At 43.8% G+C, this 21,835-nt stretch overlaps 1 protein-coding gene across 5 annotated transcripts in view; it reads right to left on the reverse strand.

Moving 5' to 3' along the window:
- Positions 1-21,835, reverse strand: part of LOC133553159 (mitogen-activated protein kinase-binding protein 1-like) — a 70,965-nt gene that overhangs the window by 38,020 nt on the left and 11,110 nt on the right. For all 5 annotated transcript variants that reach the window (XM_061901046.1, XM_061901047.1, XM_061901048.1 and 2 more), the window contains exons 5-12: positions 13,295-13,465; positions 11,289-11,426; positions 10,884-11,066; positions 9,320-9,480; positions 8,983-9,172; positions 6,546-6,680; positions 6,272-6,447; positions 6,025-6,116 (exon numbers count right to left, since the gene is read on the reverse strand). In XM_061901046.1, coding sequence (XP_061757030.1) covers positions 6,025-6,116; positions 6,272-6,447; positions 6,546-6,680; positions 8,983-9,172; positions 9,320-9,480; positions 10,884-11,066; positions 11,289-11,426; positions 13,295-13,465 — 1,246 coding nt within the window. The remainder of the gene's footprint in view (positions 1-6,024; positions 6,117-6,271; positions 6,448-6,545; positions 6,681-8,982; positions 9,173-9,319; positions 9,481-10,883; positions 11,067-11,288; positions 11,427-13,294; positions 13,466-21,835) is intronic.

Consider the following 21,835-nt stretch of genomic DNA (forward strand, 5'->3'; position numbering starts at 1 on the left):
ATGACATTGAGACCAAACCAGGAAAGGTGATACGACAAAGGCCCTACCGAATCCCAGAAGCCAGGCGGGCGGCTATAAAAGATGTAAAAAAACATTTGGACCTTGGAGTAATAGAGGAATCCCAAAGTCCACGGTCAAGCCCAATTGTCATTGTTCCTAAACCAGATGGGTCCATAAGATTCTGTAATGATTTTCGTAAATTAAATGAGATATCGCTGTGTGACACTTATCCCATGCCCAGAGTAGATGAGCTGATAGAGCGGCTCGGCCCCGCTCGGTTCGTCAGCATCCTGGACCTGACCAAAGGCTACTGGCAGGTGCCATTGTCGGAGCGGGTGAAACCTAAAACGGCCTTCTCCACATCAGAGGGGCTATTTGAATATACCATCTTGCCGTTCGGGATCCAAGGGGCGCCGGCAACATTCCAGAGTATGATGGACAGAATTCTACGGCCCCACCAAGACTACGCAGCCGCCTACCTGGACGATATTGTGATCCATAGCACCAGCTGGTCTGGCCATCTCCTGCATCTCGACGCAGTCCTAGGAGCCCTCAGCCATGCAGGACTGACTGTCAACGCGATGAAGTGCTGAGTGGGGCTGACGCAGACGGATTATCTAGGCTACATGATAGAAAGAGGCTGCGTGAAACCCCAGGCCCGCAAAGTGGAGCGCATCAGGGAATGGCCCCGCCCCTTGACGAAAAAACAAGTAAAATCATTTATTGGCCTGGTGCCATATTATCAAAAGTTTATTAAAAATGTCTCTACGATTGCAACACAAATTTATGAACTGACAAGGAACAAACTGCCCCATCATGTCACCTGGACGGCTGAGGCCAAGACGGCCTTCCAGATGTTGAAGAAAGCCCTGTGTGAAGAACCTGTGTTGAAAGCACCTGACTTCAGCCAGCCGTTCATCCTCCACACTGACGCCTCAGGCACGAGCATTGGAGCCGTGCTCGCCCAGCTCGTGGACGTAGAAGAGCACCCAGTGACATTTATTAGTAGGAAGCTCTAGAGCCATGAGCGAAATTATGCCACAGTGGAAAAGGAGTGCTTGGCAGTAAAGTGGGCCATACACCACCTCCGCTACTACCTAGGGGGTAGGACCTTCACCTTGGTGTCAGACCACGTCCCCCTTGAAATGGATGTCCACAAATAAGGACCGAAACGACCGTGTCACACGCTGGTTCCTAGAATTCCAAAATTACAATTTCACCGTGGAATATCGGCCTGGGAAGGAGATCCCAGATGCAGACGCCATGTCCCGGCTCTAAGAAGATGACAAAGAAGCTCCCGGACCGACTAGCGAGCTTAGGGGAGGGATATGTGGTGTCTCACTAAAGCTCCGCCTGACAATTAAGCACCTCACAGGGGAGGAGCCAGGGAATGGAGGCAGAGTGGAACACGGAAGACAACGCCCTAGCCTTGGCCGCATCATCAAGGGGCGGTACATTCCCCTGTACCTGTTCAATCAGCCTAAAGTACCACCAGCTGTGCGGCCAGGTGGGGCCCAGCTACAAACCCTTAACTCTGCCTCATTCAGGTCTGGCTCTCCTCTGTGTCAAGGCAGGTGCATTAGGTGGCAAATACCTACGACATATAAAGAGGTGTGCTGTGTGAATTATTGAGAGCCCCGGATGGGAGATATTTAAGTTTGTTAATGGAAACTTTAATTTTGATACTTCCACACCTTCCTACAAAGACTTGTACAACAAATGCCCTTTTCGGCTTTCTGCAAACCCAAATCCTGTGTCTAGGTGAGAATCAGGTGCCACAGTATATATATATATATATATACAGCATATATGTATATATATATAAAATAGATGGCGACTTGTCCAGGGTGTAACCTGATTTCCGAATGCAGCTTCGATAGGCTACAGCATCCCCCGCGAACCCGAAAGGGACAAGCGGTAGAAGATGGATGGATGTATATATATATATATATATATATATATATATATATATATATATATATATATATATATATCTGTATACATATACATATACAAAAAAAACACATATATATATATAGTATATATATATATATATATATATATATATATATATATATATATATATATATATATATATATATATATATATATATATATATATATATATACATACAGATAATTGTCACGGAACGGATGCGAACCCAAGATTCTCACACTCTTTCTGGCAGCATGCCAGTACACGCCCCCGCACGCGCCAAGGCTGCCTGTCATCAGAGCACCTGGCAGCAATCAAAGGGACAGCATAAGATCCAGTCACTCCTCGGATCCTGCGCCGGAACGTCGTTAACTCTTGTAGTAAGCATTCACGTCTCTGGTTTCCTTCTCGTTGTCCTCGCCTCTTTTGTCTTTTGCCCATTTGCCTCGTTGACTTGTCCCTTGTCCTCCTTGCAGTGCCCGCCTTGTTCTGTGTGCTCTAGCGCTGGATCTCGACCTCCACCCGGAAATTGGACTGCCTCCCTCGATCACTCGCCTGGACTCGGACATTTGTTGCTTGCCGCCTGTCCCCGGATCTCCCTTGTGCCTATCCCCTTGGTCAGACGAAGGTTTCACCCATCACGCACGTACTACGTCCTCTTGAATTATTTATATGGTTAACTTTACACTTAATCCTGCAACCAACACTTAGAGGAGCATACACAGCCCACATAATCAACAAAGGTTACAATAAACCTGGTAACCTTAAGTTTATCGTGGTGTCGTCTCCTTCCAGCCCTCACGTACATAACAGATATATATATTTATATACATACAGTACAGCCCAAACGTTTCGACACACCTTCTCATTTGAATGCGTTTTCTTTATTTTCATGACGATTTACATTGTAGATTGGCACTGAAGGCATCAAAACTATGACACCTGTGAAGCGAAAACCCTTTCAGGTGACTACCTCTTGAAGCTCATTGAGAGAATGCCAAAAGTGTGCAAAGCAATAATCAGAGCAAAGGGTGGCTATTTTGAAGAAACTAAAATATAAAACAAGTTTTAGGTTATTTCACTTTTTTTTAAGTACCGGTACATAACTCCATACGTGTTCATTCATAGTTGTGATGCCTTCAGTGACAATCTACAATGTAAATCGTCATGAAAATAAGGAAAAGGGGTTTCGGTACGGTTCGGAGGTGTACCGAACGACACGGACATATTAAGTAGCACACCGCACGTTGTGTAAACAATGCACACCGAGGCACCATGAAGTGATTTACGTGGACCCCGACTTAAACAAGTTAAAAAACTTATTCGGGTGTTACCATTTAGTGGTCGATTGTACGGAATATGTACTGTACTGTGCAATCTACTAATAAAAGTTTCAATCAATCAAAAAAACAACTGGGCTATGATTGACTGACCACACCTCCTCTTTTCACGGGATATGTCCTCTTTGCAGAGCTGTCCAAGTGGAGTTTTTTAAATGCCTCGAATGTCTGGCATTTTAATTAAGGGTTGCGTGTATTTTCAATGTACGTAAACATTTTTAAGAAAAAGTGCTGCACGCAGCAGCATTCGTGAGGGTGGGGCAGAGACAGAGAGCGAGAGAGTTATGATAAACGCGCATGCGTCGCCAGGCTCTGCTTTTTACCCATAGATTTATCAGATTATTTTTTTTTATTCTCTATACCACTTCACAGCTAATACTCATACTTGCCAACCCTCCCGATTTTCCTGGGAGACTCCCAAAGTTCAGTACCCCTCCCGAAAATCTCCCGGGGCAACCATTCTCCCAAATTTCTCCCGATTTCCACCCGGACAACAATATTGGGGGGCGTGCCTTAAAGGCTCTGCCTTGCGTCCTATAAACATGTCGTCACGTCCGCTTTTCCTCCATACAAACAGCATGCCGGCTCAATCACATAACATATGCAGGTTTTCACACACACAAGCGAATGCAATGCATACTTGGTCAACAGCCATACAGGTCACACCGAGGGTGGTCGTATAAACAACATTAACACTTACAAATATGCGCCACGCTGGGCGCCCACAACAAACAAGAATGACAAACAAATTTCGGGAGATCATCTGCACCGTAACACAACATAGACACACCAGAACAAATACCCAGAACCCCTTGCAGCACTAACTCTTCCGGGACGCAACAATATACAACCCCCGGCCCCCCTGCTGCCAAACCATAAAAACACACTACTGCTGTGTGCACAGTTTGCTAAAAAACTCAAGTGTACTCGGTGCTGAGTTTAGCTGGCGATTTAGCGACTTTGATGGTCAGAAATGTAGATTTGAACTGCTTAGTAATCCCTTCACAGTTGATGTGGAAAAATCACCAACTAACCTCCAAATGGAGCTGATCGAACTCCAGTGTGATGACATGCTGAACTCAAAGTATGATTCATCCCTGACACAATGCCTCAGCTCCGCATCCAAGTTGCTCAATTGCTCTCCATGCTCGGCAGCATTTATCTATGTGAACAACTTTTCTCCTCAATGGACATGACGAAAACGTCTCACAGGATATGTCTGATGAACACCTTCGTTCGATAATGAAGGTTGCCTCAGCTCAAAGCCTGAGCCCCGACATTAATGAACTAGCATCCAAGAAAAGCCAGATACCTGGCATCTTGAGCACATCAGATTAGATCAGTGCGTCGCAAACTGAGCAGTAAAAAGGCCGGAATGGTTGATTTATTCATTGTTATTTTATTTTTAAATTTATTAGCCTGTGAAAAAGTTAATGTTGATATTCAACTCAGAAGGCTTCAAATAGAAAGGAGGCATTACATTTTTTATTTTAATTGGATTTAATATACTATTGATGTTTTTTTGTTTGTTTTTTGAAAGTTGATTTTGCACTATTAATTTATATAAACGTTACTTGTTCCATCGTCATTGTTAAGCCAAATCAGTGTATCAAACTGAGCAATAATTAACGTTTTATTAATGCACTTTCTTTTGCTACTTCAAGGCTTGAATGTTTGATTCATTCATTATTGTTATTTTATTTTGAAATGTATTATTAGCCTGTGGAAAAAGTTTTTTTTTATATTTGCCTCAGAAGGCTGCAAATAGAAAAGAGGCGTTCAATTTTTATTTAAATTTTATTTGATATGCCATTGATATTTTTTAATTATTAATATTATTATTGGAAACTCGATTTTGCATGTCACTATACAGTTATATAACCTTTGCTTGTTCAATATTCAATGCAAAACTGGTTTTGGTCCCTATTAAAAGGTTAATTTGTTCAACCATTGCCCGCGGCTTTGTTTAGTTTTAAATTTTGGCCCACTCTGTATTTGAGTTTGACACCCCTGTTGTAAGGTGTCTCCAGCTAAATGACAAATAGTTAATAGTAATGGACCCCAACTGGGTCCATTTGTACACTCTCAGTTAAATTAACATTAATTGTGTCCAGGGTTTACCCTGCCTTTCACACGAATGCAGCTGAGATATGCTCCAGCACCCCTCGCAATCTCGAAAGGGACAAGCGGTAGAAAATGGAGGGATGGATTATACATGTGGGCCCATAAGAAATAAATTCAATTTTTTAAATGTAGTTTTGATGTAGCAAGCTACTTTTGCCGTGTCGCTTTTAGTGTAGATTGCTACAATTCTCCAGGGACAGCTTCCTCTGTAGCTTAGCTACATTTAATCGAGAGTAACTTGCAGCTTGACTTACTACATTTTCCAAGTAGCTTGCCCATCAATGCATGTTTGTAGTATGCTAGTTAGCTTGTTCTTGTACTTAATTTCTGCGTCCATATATCTCTGTGTTACAAATGTTCTATATAATGTGTTTTTCTTGTTACAATAATTTTTCAGTCCTTGTTCTTCTTTTGCTTCTTACTAAGTTGTTTTCATGTACAATGTTTGTTATAAAGCATCCCAAAGTATTAAAAACATTTTCACATAATTTTCACTGTATACATTGTCCGGACTTTGATCTCTCCTATTTCATTATTTACATTTGTACACCATGCACCAGGCAACTCCAGGAAACTGTGGTTAAGTGTAGCATTTACAGAACATTCATGTTTACACCCACTGACCGGTTTCGGGTTTGCTGTACTCCAAGCACAGAATTTCAGCATCATGTGCTTCCACTTTAAGAAGCTCCTGCATTGTACTCAGGTCGTGAACTCTGAACAACAAAGACAAGACATGGGACAAACTTATTATATATATATATATAATATATTCTGCAAACAAGCAACAATATTAGGAACATCTGGATCTCCATACATGGCGCAAGTGTACCTAATTATGTGTCTTGCCAATTTTCAATCCTGTGCTTACCTAAGCAACCCGTTTCTATCTCCAGACGCCAGGTGTTTTCCATCGGGGCTGACACAAATGGTCCTGACGCCTGCTCTACTTTCTGCCGATTGTCCATCCACGCTCACGTTGGCCATATTTTCAGGGTCATATGAGGCGACGGTCCTGCCGCCAGTGTAGATTATCTTAAAAAGGTCCTGCAATAAAAGCAACATTTAAAAGAGCAGAGAAAATTCAGTACCCCTTTGTTGAGTGTGTGATGATGATTTCTCGTTTCTTTGGAACCGAAACTCACACTGCTGAGGATGTTGCGAGAACGAATGTGTGTGCGGTCATCCACGTGCCAAAGTCTGATGGTGTTATCTGACGAACAGCTGAGGAATGCAGCAGGAGACAGATCGGCTGCTGTTTCAGGAACATCTGGAACCATCTAAGAAAGCATGCGGTTATGGACACCTAATTAATTAGGTAGGTAGAATTTAGCTTGCCAACATAATGCGATAAATTGACAACATACGAAAAAATAAAATGTGTATGAATATATACAGATAATTATAAATAAACATATATATATATATATATATATATATATATATATATATATATATATATATATATATATATACATATATATATATATATATGTATATATATATATATATACATATATATATATATATATAAGTGATAGATGTATTTATTTCTTTATAGAACGAATTTTGATTACACAACTTAATTTTCACCCAATGACTTGTCCAGGGTGTACCCGCCTTCCGCCCGAATGCAGCCGAGATAGGCTCCAGCACCCCAAGCAAACCCCAAAAAAGGGACAAGCGGTAGAAAATGGACGGATGGATTGATCAGTGAGACAAAGGCCTAAAATCATTTTATTACATTTTGCTAAAGAATTTAAATATTGCTATATTTTTTGCTTGGATTTTCAAGTATATATTATTTAATACACACACAAATAAACACAGTGATAAAATGTAATTTAATCAAGGTCATAATTTGAGCACTAAAACATTATTTTCACATCTATATCCTGAAATTGTAAAAATGTTTTAGTGCTCATTTCATGACCTTGATTAAATTACCTTCTATCACTGTGTTTATTTGTGTGTGTAATTTTCACATCTATATCCTGAAATTGGGCAGCACGGTGACAGAGGTGTTAGTGCGTCTGCCTCACAATACGAAAGTCCTGAGTAGTCCTGGGTTCAATCCCGGGCTCGGGATCTTTCTGTGTGGAGTTTGCATGTCCTCCCCGTGACTGTGTAGGTTCCCTCCGGGTACTCCAACTTCCTCCCACTTCCAAAGACATGCACCTGGGGATAGGTTGATTGGCAACACTAAATTGGCCCTAGTGTGTGAATGTGAGCGTGAATGTGGTCTGTCTATCTGTGTTGGCCCTGCGATGAGGTGGCGACTTGTCCAGGTTGTACACCGCCTTCCACCCGATTGTAGCTGAGATAGGCACCAGCGCCCCCCGCGACCCCAAAGGGGATAAGCGGTAGAAAATGGATGGATATCCTGAAATTTTATTTAGGCCGTGTGCAACACTTTATGCGGGTTGTGTACAATGCAATACAAATACATTCTGCTTTTTTATTTTATTTTTTAAGTATTTACCTATTTTTGGAACTCTCCTTTATTTGCCTGAATACTATTGAGTCTGTGGTGGTGATCTTAACTTTTCTTAGTGTTTTTTATTGTAAATGTTATTATTTGGTTGTATGTAAACACCAACCTGTCTGGGGACTACAAGTGAAAGTTAGCCTCTGGCTAAAACCGGATTTATTTACACATTATTTATATGTTTATTAATATATGGATATATGTGTATGCAGTATATGTTGTATGAAACAGTTATGATCAAGTGAAATTAGTCAAACAGAAGAACAATGGTAGGTATAAAAAGCACTAACCTACCCATCAGGTTAGTGTTGTCCCCATAAGGGACAAGCGGTAGAAACTGGATGGAGGGATATTTATGACTATTAATCAAGAATGGACTCAGGCGGTCTTTAAATTTAAGTGGAGTGGTAACTGGTATTTTGGTGACACCTAGTTGCCACAATAATTAATTACATTAAGCTCATGGCACAGTAAGTTGAATAATGCGGACACATGCGTTACTGGATACCTTCTAATAACTTTTGCCCTGGACACTTCATAAGTGTAAGTAAAATCAAACTATATTTATTTAATACTGGTCTATATTGATTATGCTTTAGATTGTATTTATTGTTCAGTTAGGGACACTTATTACGTATGTCTAGCTTATGTGCTATTGTGTGTTTAGCTGTTGTATAGCTGCTTGCTCCATGTAGCCACCTTACCTTTTGTAAATGACATGTCTAAGATACAAGAAAAACAACCTTGTGTGCTTCTGGGAGGATATTTAAATGTTAACTGCATGTCCAGCTTCGCACAAGTAAACATGATGCAGTACTGCTTGTATTTGAGCACTTATGTTAGAGATTTTAGATGCAAAACGATATAATCCAATACTTGTTTTATTGCTGATATTGGATCAGGACACTCTTGGTGCATTAATCAGCAATATTTTACCATTTCCGCTAAATTGCTAGACTATACATTTTTCAAGCTTTTTTTTTTAAATTTATCGGTGGATAATGCATTAGTCTGGAATACATTTTCCCTATCGTTCAGACTGCTATATGCGTGTTTTTTTTTAATTTGTCACATAATTCTTAGCCAGTGTTTACCTCAAGGTCCCAGACACAATCTGCATGGAAAAGGGCTGAGTGGACCTTCCCCACCCGGTTGATGTCTTTCACATCCCAGACGTACAGGCTGTGATCGTTGTAGACGCAGCTGAGCCAGTGGCTGACAGGGTCGTAGGTTATTGCGATGGCGTCCGGGTAGCGTGCGTCGGACTTGGTGAAAAATAAGTGACTGGCAAAAGAGAAATGTGTGAGTACAGTGCTTCTGTCATCTTACGACACCAACGCTGTATTTAGACTGTTACGCAGGAAGCACTATTCCTTGACAAGCACTTAATCTTTCAGTGTATGACTGTCAATAAGGAAAGCTTCTACTCACCTGGCCTTAGTAATGAAGGCGATGTCGGCACCAAGGGGGTGTGGCCGTGGCAGTGTACATACAAAGTGCAGGTCAAGAGAGCTAAATGCTCGTACCGTTCCATCGGCGCAGGCGCAGAAGATCCTGTCCTCAGACAAAGATAGCGACTGGGCCACACCCTTCTAAAAAATAGAACAGTGGTTCTCAAACTTACCAGCATAATGACCAACATTAAAATAAAGTAGCTTAGTAGGCCTAAATATTCATAAAAACAAGACAGAGGTTTTATTTCACAAGTGTATTTAATATTTTAGCCACTGTAACATTACACATGGTTTGAACAGTAACACGGTGTTTGAATATTTAGGTAAGGGATTCTTTGCCGAACCACTAGAAAATTACTAATTTGAAAATTACTAGTATAAATGTGAAAAGGCCTTTTTATGCAAAAGTTACGTTTTGGCCTCCTCATGAAAATTAAACGTGAGAAAAAACACTATCATCTCTCACTTGTTTGCTGCGTTTCTGAGAAAAAAAGATGCTAAAATGCTTGCTATTGACAGAAAAACTTATTTCCCAAGGCTTAGCTTCACATCTTAAAATAAAGTTTGGCACTCCACGAACTATACATCAGTCAGTTATTGATGTGGAGGCATAAGTCATGTTGTTTTTCTACAGCAAATTTGCTAATGCATGATTTTGCTATTAAAATGGAATGTTAGCATTTACCTTACATAGCGTTGCTGGTGTGGGTAACGTTTATGTCCTCCTGTCTCACTCCTTAATATTATGTTGTTGTATGTAATGTATGGCAAGTGCAAAGTTAGTACAGTTGAATCATGCCAAGTCGCGGTTAGGCATCTGCTGCCCCGCATAATAACTGATTTATTTTATTTGCTTTAAATTGTAAATAATTTATTTTTTTGTTGGTAATTTAAACAGAAGTGGTTTGATGAGATAGGCGCCAGCGCCCCCCGCGACCCCAAAAGGGAATAAGCGGTAGAAAATGGATGGATGGATGGGTTTGATGGCACATCTGCAGAGTAAGGGTAATCCAGCAGAGGGCGTGTCTCACAAATCAATTCTCGACATTTTGGAGCAGGATGTGCTTTGACAAAACGTGTTATATGCTTATACACAAAATATATAATTTGTTATTAAAAAAATACATAAAACATTTAAAATTGTAATGAAGTTATTTAATTTATTACTTGAAAAAAATAATAGAAATAAGAATGTATGAGAATACAAAAATAAGAATACACAATACTGTACGCCAGTAATTATTTCTCCATGTGTCCAACATCATTTTAAAAAGCTGTAAGGGGCATATTTTAGGTTTACAGTATTAAAATTGCCTTATAATTAAGCTTTTCATAGTTACATTCATTATTCTAAATTTTTGGTATCTACTGTATATTTAGTGTATAAAGTGCACAACAGCGCCACTTGGTAACACACACTGTTGGAGACAGGCGTGGACAGCTCAATAGCATAAAAGCTACAGGCATACAAAACGGTGTGTTCCAAGTAGAGCACTTTTAAATGGTTTAAAATCAAGCATCAAGGTTAGATGTTCTCTTACCTGCAGGTCCACCCACTTGTCCAGCATCCTCATGCTGTTGAACTCGCACAGCAGGCCAGAGGACGTGATGCAGAAGGTAGAGTCTCTTTTCTGGCCCCGCCCACACGCTACGTCGCAAAAGAAGTTGTTCCTCAGCTCGCCCAGCAGCCCCGAGCGGCCCAGCAGGGGAACGGGAGCGCTGGCCTGAAAAAAAATCGCAGAGCCATACAGCCTGTATTGAGTAGATCATGCTCATACAGAAGGCACTACAATTCATATTTACATTGTATTTATTTGTATAATATCTATATAACAGAGCAGTGATGTGCATAAACAAACATTTCTCCTTGGCCTAAAGAGTTGTTTTATTCCAGTTAACTGAGTCATAACACTTTAGAGTAACGATCAGAACACTGATGTGAGTACCTTAGTGGCCTTGCAGTGGTCCAGATACCAGAACTTGACATGTCGGTTGCCCACAGTGACAAAGTAGGAGCTGTCCTCAGAGAACGACACCCCTGTCACCTTGCTGGACACCTTGTTGGCAGCAACCACCACATCCTTCTGTGACGCAAACAGTAACATCGAGCATCAGTATCGTAACAAAAGGTTATCATTTACATTTTTGTATCAGATTTATGTTATATACAAATAAAAAAACAACTGTACAAAAATATATATATGTGTGTGTATATACATTTTTTTAATATATATATATGTATATATATATATATATATATATATATATATATATATATATACAGAATATATTGATTTCATACCTTTTGTCTAAACTTTTTACACTGTAGGGCAGCATACTCTTTAGTTTACATATTTTTTGTAAAACTAATATATACATATTTAAAGACAAAGCTTTCTGGTATTATTAGTTATTAGCTGTGTTGGGAAAGTTACTTTTAAAAAAGTACTTGAGTACAGTTATTCTTCACTTTCCAAAAAAAGTAATTCAGTTACTCACATAATTATTCTTTGATAGATGTAATTAATTACTAGGGCAAGTAATTAATGTGTTACTTTTTTTCAAACTTAATTTTTTCTGGTGAATGCAGTTGAGAAGCGTTTCATTAGAGAAGAGTGCATTTAAATTGCCTTTAAAGGGCGGTGCCTGTTGCCAAGTGAAGCATGACTTCAGTGAGGGCGCGCACATTGGCTGTTTTAGCTCAGCATTTGTAGTCTGCGGAAAGAAGGAGATTGTTGACGGCAACACCTGCGGAATGTTTTCACTGATAGTTAATAAAGCAATTAAATGCGCCTCAATGGCTGTGTCTCTCCTTGTCCACAACTTGGGTATTACAGGATGTTCATTGTTGATGATTGTCACTTTATTGAATGTTCATTATTACCCCATAGTACTAGTAGTACTGTGTGCACGTGTGTGTGTGTGTGTGTGTGTGTGTGTGTGTGTGTGTGTGTGTGTGTGTGTGTGTGTGTGTGTGTGTGTGTGTGTGTGTGTGTGTGTGTGTGTGTGTGTGTGTGCGTGCGTGCGTGTGTATCTGTGTGTACAGGCGGTTGCTACCGCTTGCACTAGTAAGGAGCTACTTCCTCAAGTGAACTTACTGGGATTTTAACTCGGACGTTAACAACGCTATGTACAAAAAAGTAATTAATTACATTGCTCTTTACTGAAACATTTTTTAAAAAGCTAGAAAAACATCATACCGCTGTTAATATGATCGAACACTGGTTATTACGGTAGTATCAACATTTCAACTTTTTCTCCTACCTCGGAATGAAACTGAGCCATGGATTAGGTACATAACTTAAACGTTCTATAAGTATGGGTAATCTTGAGAAACATGATAAGCATACAGTGTTTATAAAGTGCAATGAAGAAGACGTCTTAACCAACAGTGCTGTATCATACAATTTACAAGCATTATGTGCACATAAAAATGATCATGTTAAAAATGGTACACTTTTAAAATGATCCAAATACCTTGTATTATACTGTGCCCTTTTGCTGTATTCTTACCTTTTGGCTGTATTCTTTGCTTTCATTATATTTTAAATGAAAAAAAAAAACGTGCCACACTAATTTCCCCCGGGCTGCACTTGGGACTCTACTGCTTTTGTATCATTTTGTTGGGGTTGTGCAACCACAAATCTTGTGAAATATTTAACTTGTTAGATTTCTTTTGGCACAAGTAAACAATCATAGTTAATGCTAGAGGAGAAGTATTGTAGCAGATGGAACTATCAATTGCTTTTATTGCAAATACCTGGCGAGCTGAACTCGACAAAGTCGCTCATGAAGGTGAACCTGTCTAATACACACAGGAAATCCTGTAAAGGAATCCAACCAATCACAGCCTTCAGAGTCTGAATATTCTGGGGTGAGAAAGTGAGCTGTGTCTGAACAATGCGTGTATGCTGTGAGCTCTGCTGTGATAGTATGTAGTTCTAACGCTTACTTTCCACGCCCACACATTGACCATCATGTCGTGTTGGTTGCCCACGCTGACGATGTACTTGCAGTCGGGCGAGAAGGCCACACAGGAAATGCCATATTTGTGCTTCTGGAGCTCGGTCACTTGCCGCCGCTCGGCCACGTCCCAAAGTCTTACAGCGGGAAGGTGGCCGCTCTGGGGAAGAAACACAAACGCATAAACAAGCATGTTCTATTCTGAAGATGCACTCGTCTGACGACAATTATGCTCTGTGGCCGCTGCTCATTGCATGACTTTTGAACTGCTCACATTTCTCACATCTTGATCTCTCTCTGTCTCTCTTGTTCTCTCTTCAAAGGATCACGGGGCCATTTGTGCAGCTTCTTACTTAAAAATGGCAAAATCAGGGTTGGCGCTAACAGGTTGAGAAAGAAGGACGCTAGCAGCCTGGAGGATGCTGAGTAAATAGGGGACTTGAGGAGCATAGAGCATACAGACGAGACAAGCGACTCTACTTTAGGCTAATGAAGTCGTGAATGAATCAATAAATGCTCCTTGTCATGCTTCCTGTTTAGAGTATCTCAACTGTTGACTGATTTAAGCTCTGTTCACAACAACTGGTTGAAAATGGCTGCATATAATATTTTATGTGCATTGTTGTACATGAATATGGCGAATTTGGCTTGTCCATGATTGCTTAATTTATTAACAAAGTAAGAAGAGTGTGTGGTTGACATTTTATTTACATTTGCACAGTACGTAGGAGAAACATTGTTTCATCATTGTTACCCAATCATCATTCAAACTGCATTTTTATGTGTTAATAACAGGGTTTAGTTTCTTTTTACGCTTGTTTGACAGCTACAAATGCTTAAAAATTAGATTTGATTATCTTTTCCATTTGTCAATAAAATATCAATCTTTAGCGTTTTTATTGGTTATATTTTGTGATATTGAACTTTTTGCATTACACTTGCATGACGTGCAATAGTGCTTAACAATTTGATGGGCCTTTTTTTTTAACAAATCTTTGAATCATTTGTTTTTAGGTGCCGTCTAGGGCTGCAAAATTATGGCTAAAATAATAATCGCGATAATTTTTTACCAACATTGTTTGAATCATGATTATTAATTGGGGCCGTCTTTACGTCGGGGCAAGAGGCCTCAAATAAATGTCTCGCTCCTGGAAATCAAAATGTTTGAAGTTGAGAATGTACCCACAAAATGTATAACATTACATGACAAGTTGACAGTAGCAGTAGCTTAGTAGTACGCTGAAAGGGACATGCAGCAACCTACAACACTTGTATGATATCATCTTCACCCTTTTCTGTCCCTCCGCTGAATATGGCTCCGCGAGTCTGTGTGCGCGCGCACACACACACACCCTTCCCCTCAGCCCTCAGTAAACCAGTGTCGACGAGCTAAAAACGAGACTAAAATTTGTCAGAAACAAAATCCAATTATATTTAATTTTGTCTTCTAAATGGGTGGGACAAGTTTGAAATATATCCAATCACAGGTATTTAACAGCGTACAATATGAGAGAGGCCATGAAGCAGCTGACAGGTAAGTGGATAATCTCAGCTGGAACGAGTTATCTAATCACCTTTCCCTTTATTAGGAGCATGGAAGACCTTGACAGGAGGGAGACCGAGGAAGACACGACAAGGAGGACAATCGGCTGAAAAGCCAAATGCATGGACAGACGGAGATTAAGCGTTGAATGGAAGTACGGTCTGAAAAGACCGAATCAATATTTGAGAGTAACAGAAAAGACATTAAAACATTGTAAACGCTGCCTGGAGTGTGCTGCCATTCCTGTGATTAGAGAACCCCAGCAAGAGCCTTGCTATAGTGGCACCCAACCGGGAGAATCAGAGATAGATGTCGGCACCAATCCTGCAAGCGTTGGGCCAATTCTTGGCCGAAGTGTATGCGGCAGGCCGGCTGCAGACCCAGGTGCTGCAGGCCTGGATGAGCCAGACGGAAACAGCGGGTGGCTCGGCCTCCATGGAGCGCATGGTGGAGGGGGAGGACCCACAGTCCTTCCTGGAAGTGTTCGAGGCCACAGCGAGGTCGTGCAAGTGGCCGGAGGAAGAATGGGGCGCGATGCTGCTGCCGCTCCTGGTGGGGGAGGCTCAGAGGGCGGCGTTGAGTCTCCCGGCGTCGGCCCGCACGCACTACGCCAACCAAAGGCACGCCATCCTTAACCGGGCCGGCAACAGCCCAGAAGATCACCGCCGAAGGTTCCGGGCCATGAAGCTGGCGTCAGAGGACCGGCCCTTCATATTCGCGCACCGGCTAAAGGATGAGGCGACCCAGTGGCTCCAGCCCAACGGGTGGGACACCGAGATGTTGGAGGCGATAGTGCGGGAGCAATTCCTGGAGGGCATCCCGGCGAAAACTTCCAAGTGGGTGCGGTACCACAGTCCGCCGGACGTGGAAGCAGCGGTGAGACTGGCGGAGGAACACCTGGCGGTGCATCGGGGGACGACGACAGCAACAACCGGGAAAACCGCCCCGGCGCCACGACGACGACTCGACCCGCTATGGGGAGGGGGGAACCAGACATTCGGCAGGCCGGGAAAAACCACGGCCGAAAGACAGGGTTCCCACACGAGCAACACACTCACACGCACACAGACACACACATCATGGGGGTAACCCACAAGGGAATGATAGGGTGTCTTCCTGTGTGTTTCAGGGTCCCGGCGCTGCTGAGAGGGGGCTTCCTTCCCGGAGTGCACCTCAAATACCAGGGCCGGTGTGCTGGGGGTGCGGACAACCTGGACACATTCGCCGGGAGTGCTCGGTGATGGAGGCGGGGCAGGTGTTGCAGGTTGCCGGACCCCCAGTATCCGTTCCGAGCTGGGAGAGACGTACCGCATACCGGTAAAGATACAAGGGAGTACATACCAGGCGATGGTGGATTCGGGCTGCAGGCAGTCCATGATCCACCCAAACCTAGTTCGGCTCGGGGCTCTGGTGCATGCAACACATAAAAATTAGGTGCGTGCATGGGGATATACACGAATATCCGATTGCACCTGTGGAAATTCTGTATAAAAACCAAAAGCATAAAGTTAAGGTTGCCGTAAGCGCGCAACTGACGCACCCTATAATTTTGGGAACGAGTTGGCCAAGCTTCAATCATTTGGGGACACAATGTGTGGGGGTGCGTTCACGGACAGTAGGCAAGGGGAGTATCCGCGCCGTTCTCAGCGGCGACGCGGTTTCATCCGGGAATGCCGAGCGGGAACCGGTGGGGGCTTCGCGGGAGGCGGCCTGGCTCCCCGATGGCAACCTACAGAGGATTTACCCTAGAGCAGGCCCGTGATGAAACCTTGCGCGAGGCCTAGGATCAGGTCAATTTTGTGGAAGGTCAGCTGGTACGCCCAGGGAAAGCGCGGGTATTCCCCATTTTTCCATTATTAGGTATAGACTTTATCGAGTGGCCCGTGACACGCAAACCGGGGAAGAATACACCCAGTTGTTGGTGCCAAAATACCGCCGGGAAATGATTTTCCAGGCGGCACATTTCAATCCCATGTCTGGCCATTTGGGATATGATAAAACACTTAATCGGGTCATGGTCCGATTCTATTGGCCGGGCCTCCGGGCAGACATATGCCAATGGGGCTAGGCCTGTCCTGACTGACAGGGGGTGAACCCCGCAGCCACCCCAAAGGCGCCTTTGCTCCCATTACCACTCATGGAGCTCCCGTTCGAAAGAATTGGAATGGACCTCATTGGACCATTTAACCCGAGCACACGCTTTGTGTTAGTTCTCGTGGATTACGCAAAGCGGTATCCCGAAGCAGTGCCGCTGCGCTCCATCTCTGCCAAGAGTGTGGCGCAAGCACTGTTCACGGTCATCTCCCCGAGTCGGAATCCCGAAAGAGATTTTGACTGACCAGTGCACATCCTTAATGTCACGCACGATAAAGGAACTTTACGGGTTACTGGGAATTAAGGCCATCCGCACCAGCGTATACCATCCACAAACGGACGGGCTGGTGGAGGTATTTAATAAAACGCTGAAAACCATGATCCATAAATTTATGCACGAGGACAAACAAAATTGGGATAAATGGTTGGACCCCCTAATGTTTGCGATGCAGGAGGTACCTCAGGCCTCCCTTGGTTTTGCACCATTTGAGTTGCTGTACGGCCGAAGGCCCCGCGGAGTGTTGGACGTCATTAAGGAAAGCTGGGAGGAGGGTCCAAGCTCCAGCAAAAATGAGATTCAATACGTCTTGGACATGCGGGCAAAACTCCACAAGGTGAGGCACTTGTCACGTGAGAAATTGCGCCTTACCCAAGAGGGTCAACAGCGCACGTATAATAAGCGGGCCCAACTGCGTAAATTTTCACCGGGAGAAAAAGTGCTTGTGTTGCTTCCAACTTCAAGCTCCAAATTACTTGCAAAGTAGCAAGGACTCTTTGAGGTCACACGGCAAGTGGGGGATGTCGATTATGAAGTCTGGCGCTCGGACCGACGCGGAGACACCCAAATATACCATCTGAACCTGCTGAAGGCATGGAGAGAGGCCGAGCCTGTCGCCATGGTAACAGTAGAGAGTGTGTTGGGGGGGGGGGGGGGGGGGGGGGGGTTGTGGCCGGAGAGCTCGCGCTCTGGCCCAACCCCTCACCTTCGCTGTGATGACCAGCTCACATTGGCACAGAGAGCGGAGGTGGCTGAATTACAGCAGCGCTACGCAGATGTGTTCTCCTCTCGGCCCGGGCGCACGGATCACATCGACATCACATAAAGACCAGCCCAGGAATTACGGTGCGTTCTCGGCCATATCGGCTTCCCGAACACAAGCTTAAAGTGGTTCGAGAAGAATTAAAAACTACGCTTGAGTTGGGGGTAATAGAAGAATCCCACAGCGCATGATGCAGTCCCATCGTCTTAGTGGGGAAGAAGGATGGAACTGTGCTTGTCTGTTTGGATTACCGCAGGGTGAATGACATTTCACGTTTTGACGCGTACCCAATGTCGACGAACTCCTAGATCGGCTAGGCACTGCTCGTTTTTTTACGACAGTGGATTTGAAGAAGGGCTACTGGCAGATTCCCTTGTCACCAGAGTCCCGAGATAAAACGTCCTTCTCCACTCCGGAAGGTTTGAACCAATTCGCGACACTTCCGTTTGGCTTGTTTGGTGCGCCTGCCACGTTCCAGCGCCTCATGGACCGAGTGCTGCGACCCCATGCGGCATACGCAGCTGCCTACCTGGATGACGTAATCATCCAGAGTAGCAGCTGGGAACAGCACATGCAGCGGGTGGGGGCAGTGCTCGAGTCCCTGAGGCGGGCGAGGCTCACCGTCAACCCGGCGAAGTGTGCCGTTGACCGGAGGGAGGTGCAGTATCTGGGGTACCACTTGGGGGGGGGGACGGGTGCGGCCTCAAGTGGACAAAACAGCGGCTATTGCGGCCTGACCACCTCCCACGACGAAAAAAGAGGTGAGGCAGTTTTTGGGGCTGGCGGGCTATTACCGACGGTTCATTCCCCAGTTTGCGGACTGGACCAGCCTACTGACTGACCTCACCCGAAAGGATGCTCCAGAACTGGTCCAGTGGACGGAGCAGTGCCAGCGGGCATTTGAGAAGGTAAAAGCAGCACTCTGTGAGGAGCCGGTACTGCACACGCCAAATTTTAACATCCCTTTTGTCTGCTGTCACAGCGGGTGGGGGGCGTCGACCGCCCCTTACTCTACATAAGCCGGAAGTTCTCGGACTGGGAGGCGCGGTACAGCACAGTGGAGAGGGAGTGCCTCGCCATCCGGTGGGCGGTCGGGGCCCTCCGCTACTACCTGCTGGGGCGCGCCTTCAGTCTCTGCTCAAACCACAAACCGCTACAATGGCTCCACCGCATGAAGGAAGCCAATGCGCGGATCACCCGGTGGTACCTGGCATTACAACCCTACAACTTCCTGGGGGTCCACAGGCCGGGCGCGCAGATGGCCGTGGCCGATTTCCTCTCTCGCCCAGGGGAGGGGGGGGAGTGGGCGCGGCCAGACGGGTGTCCGGCCTGAGTCTGGTGGTGGAGGCATGTGGCAAGGGGCGTGGTCCACGCGTTCCCTGCGGGCGGGGTGTGTGCAGCGATCGGCCATGAAGCAGCTGACAGGTGAGTGGATAATCTCAGTTGGAACGAGTTATCTAATCACCTGTCCCTTTATTAGGAGCGCGGGAGACCTTGACAGGAGGGAGGCAGAGGAAGACACGAGAAGGAGGACAATCGGCTGAAAATCCAAATGCATGGACAGACGGAGATTAAGTGTTGAATGCAAGTACGGTCTGAAAAGACCGAATCAATATTTGAGTGTAACAGAAAAGACATTAAAACATTGTAAACGCTGCCTGGAGTGTGCTGCCATTCCTGTGATTAGAGAACCCAAGCAAGAGCCTTGCTACAGTGGTGTTTAGGAATAAAAGAAAGGAAATCAGATGCTTTTTATTGTCAGATGAGGACGTTGAATTCCTCAACCGCGGCGCAAAAAAAGGTCTGGATTTAACATATTGTATATTGTAATATGTGAACACTTGGGAGAAAGTGACACATTTTATTTTTGACGCTACATGATGCCTTCAGCATCGGGACATCGACACAACTGTAAGTTATAGCTATGTGTACTTAGTACTTCAAGTGTTCTGCCGAAATGAGCTGTTTCGTCGAAAAGAGCTATCAGTTGCTATTTTTGTTTAAACAGTGATGAAAATGAATATGTAAGCCACCATTATTTGCATCGATGTAAACTTAACCACACCATAATTGTCTACTACAGTGGTTCTCAACCTTTTTTCAGTGATGTACCTACCCCCTGTGAAAATGTTTTTAAATTCAAGTAACCCCGAATCAGAGCGAAGCATTTTTGGTTGAAAAAAGAGATAAAGAAGTAAAATACAGCACTATGTCCTCAGTTTCGGATTCATTGAATTGTGTGACAGTGCAAAATATTGCTCATTGGTAGTGGTCTTTCTTGAACTATTTAGAAAAAAAGATATAAAAATAACTAAAAAGTTGTTGAAAAATAAACAAGTGATTCAATTATAAATAAAGATTTCTACACATAGAAGTAATCATCAACTTAAAGTGCCCTCTTTGGGAATTGTAATAGAGATCCGTATGGATTCATGAATTTAATTCTCCACAAAAAAAAAAAAATCTTTAACATCAATATTTATGGAACATGTCCACATGTCAACACTGAATATCGCATTGTTGCATTTTTTTTCACAGTTTATAAACTTATATTCCTACTTTGTTGAATTATTATTCAATAAATATATTTATAAAGGATTTTTGAATTGTTGCTATTTTTAGAATATTTAAAAAAAAAATCTCACATACCCCACGTGGCTCTGCTAGAGCCATGTCCGACAGTTAGAGCAGTGTAATTTCGTAACGTTAGATGTTGCAGACACATCTGCTAGCGTTAGGTCAATGGTTCCCAAACTTTTGCAGGCTGGCGCCCCCTTGGCTCCCCAATGAATTACTAGCGCCCCCCCCCCACAGACACATATGGAAACAAACACCTCTTTCTTGATATTTGGTATGCTGCAATTTGAAAAGAGAAAGGTTAAACACAAATGTGTATTTCACAAATAAAACCCAATTTAGTAACTCAAGATGATGTTGACCGCCAGAATGCGGTTTTTATTATAAGATAAAATTCTGAACATTACAAGCTTAAAATTACAAACCTGAGCTTTTGCTTTTGTAGTCTTTGCTGTCGGATCTGACTGGGCCTGAGCGGCGTGTGGTAACCGGACCCTGATGCGTCGTCCACTGACTCGTCCTGCTGCACGTGTTGTGTACAAATCGTCAAACAAACGTTCGAACTTCTGACTTCGACTTCGGACTGCCGCCCCCCTACCGCCCCCTTCTTCCTCACCGCCCCCCTGGGGGGGCGGTACCGCCCACTTTGGGAACCACTGCGTTAGGTGTAGCGAGCTAACTAGCTCAGCTTGTAGCAGCCCTAAGCGGCCTACAAGCTACGGTGTACCGGTTAATATGCATAACAGATTTAGCCCTTTAGCTAGTCGTACACCCCAGTCCACCGAGCACCACACTTTAGTCATAGGGGACTCCATCACCCGAAACATAAAGCTTAGCAAACCAGCCACAATTAAGTGTATTCCCAGGGCCAGAGCACCTGACATTGAAGCTAATCTTGGGGAGCTAACTCGCAATAGGCCTAGTAAGCACGTACGACAGGCTAACCGCACCACTAATTATGCAAACATAGTGACTGTATACACGTTGGCGCCAATGACACTAGGATGAGACAGTCAGAGATTACAAAGAGAAACATAGCCAGGACTTGTGATCTCGCTAGAAAGATGTCCAGGCATCGAGTATTTGTCTCTGGCACCCTGCCTGCGAGAGGCCATGATGAGAGATATAGCAGATTAGTCTCGCTTAATAAGTGGCTGGCTGGTTTCTGTAGACAACAGGGACTAACGTATATTGATAATTGGCCCTCCTTCTGGGGGAAACCTGGCTTGCTGATTAGAGAAGGCCTTCACCCTAACCGGGAAGGCGCTATCATCTT

This window comes from Nerophis ophidion, linkage group LG05, assembly GCF_033978795.1.
Source record: "Nerophis ophidion isolate RoL-2023_Sa linkage group LG05, RoL_Noph_v1.0, whole genome shotgun sequence".
Lineage (NCBI taxonomy): Eukaryota > Metazoa > Chordata > Actinopteri > Syngnathiformes > Syngnathidae > Nerophis > Nerophis ophidion.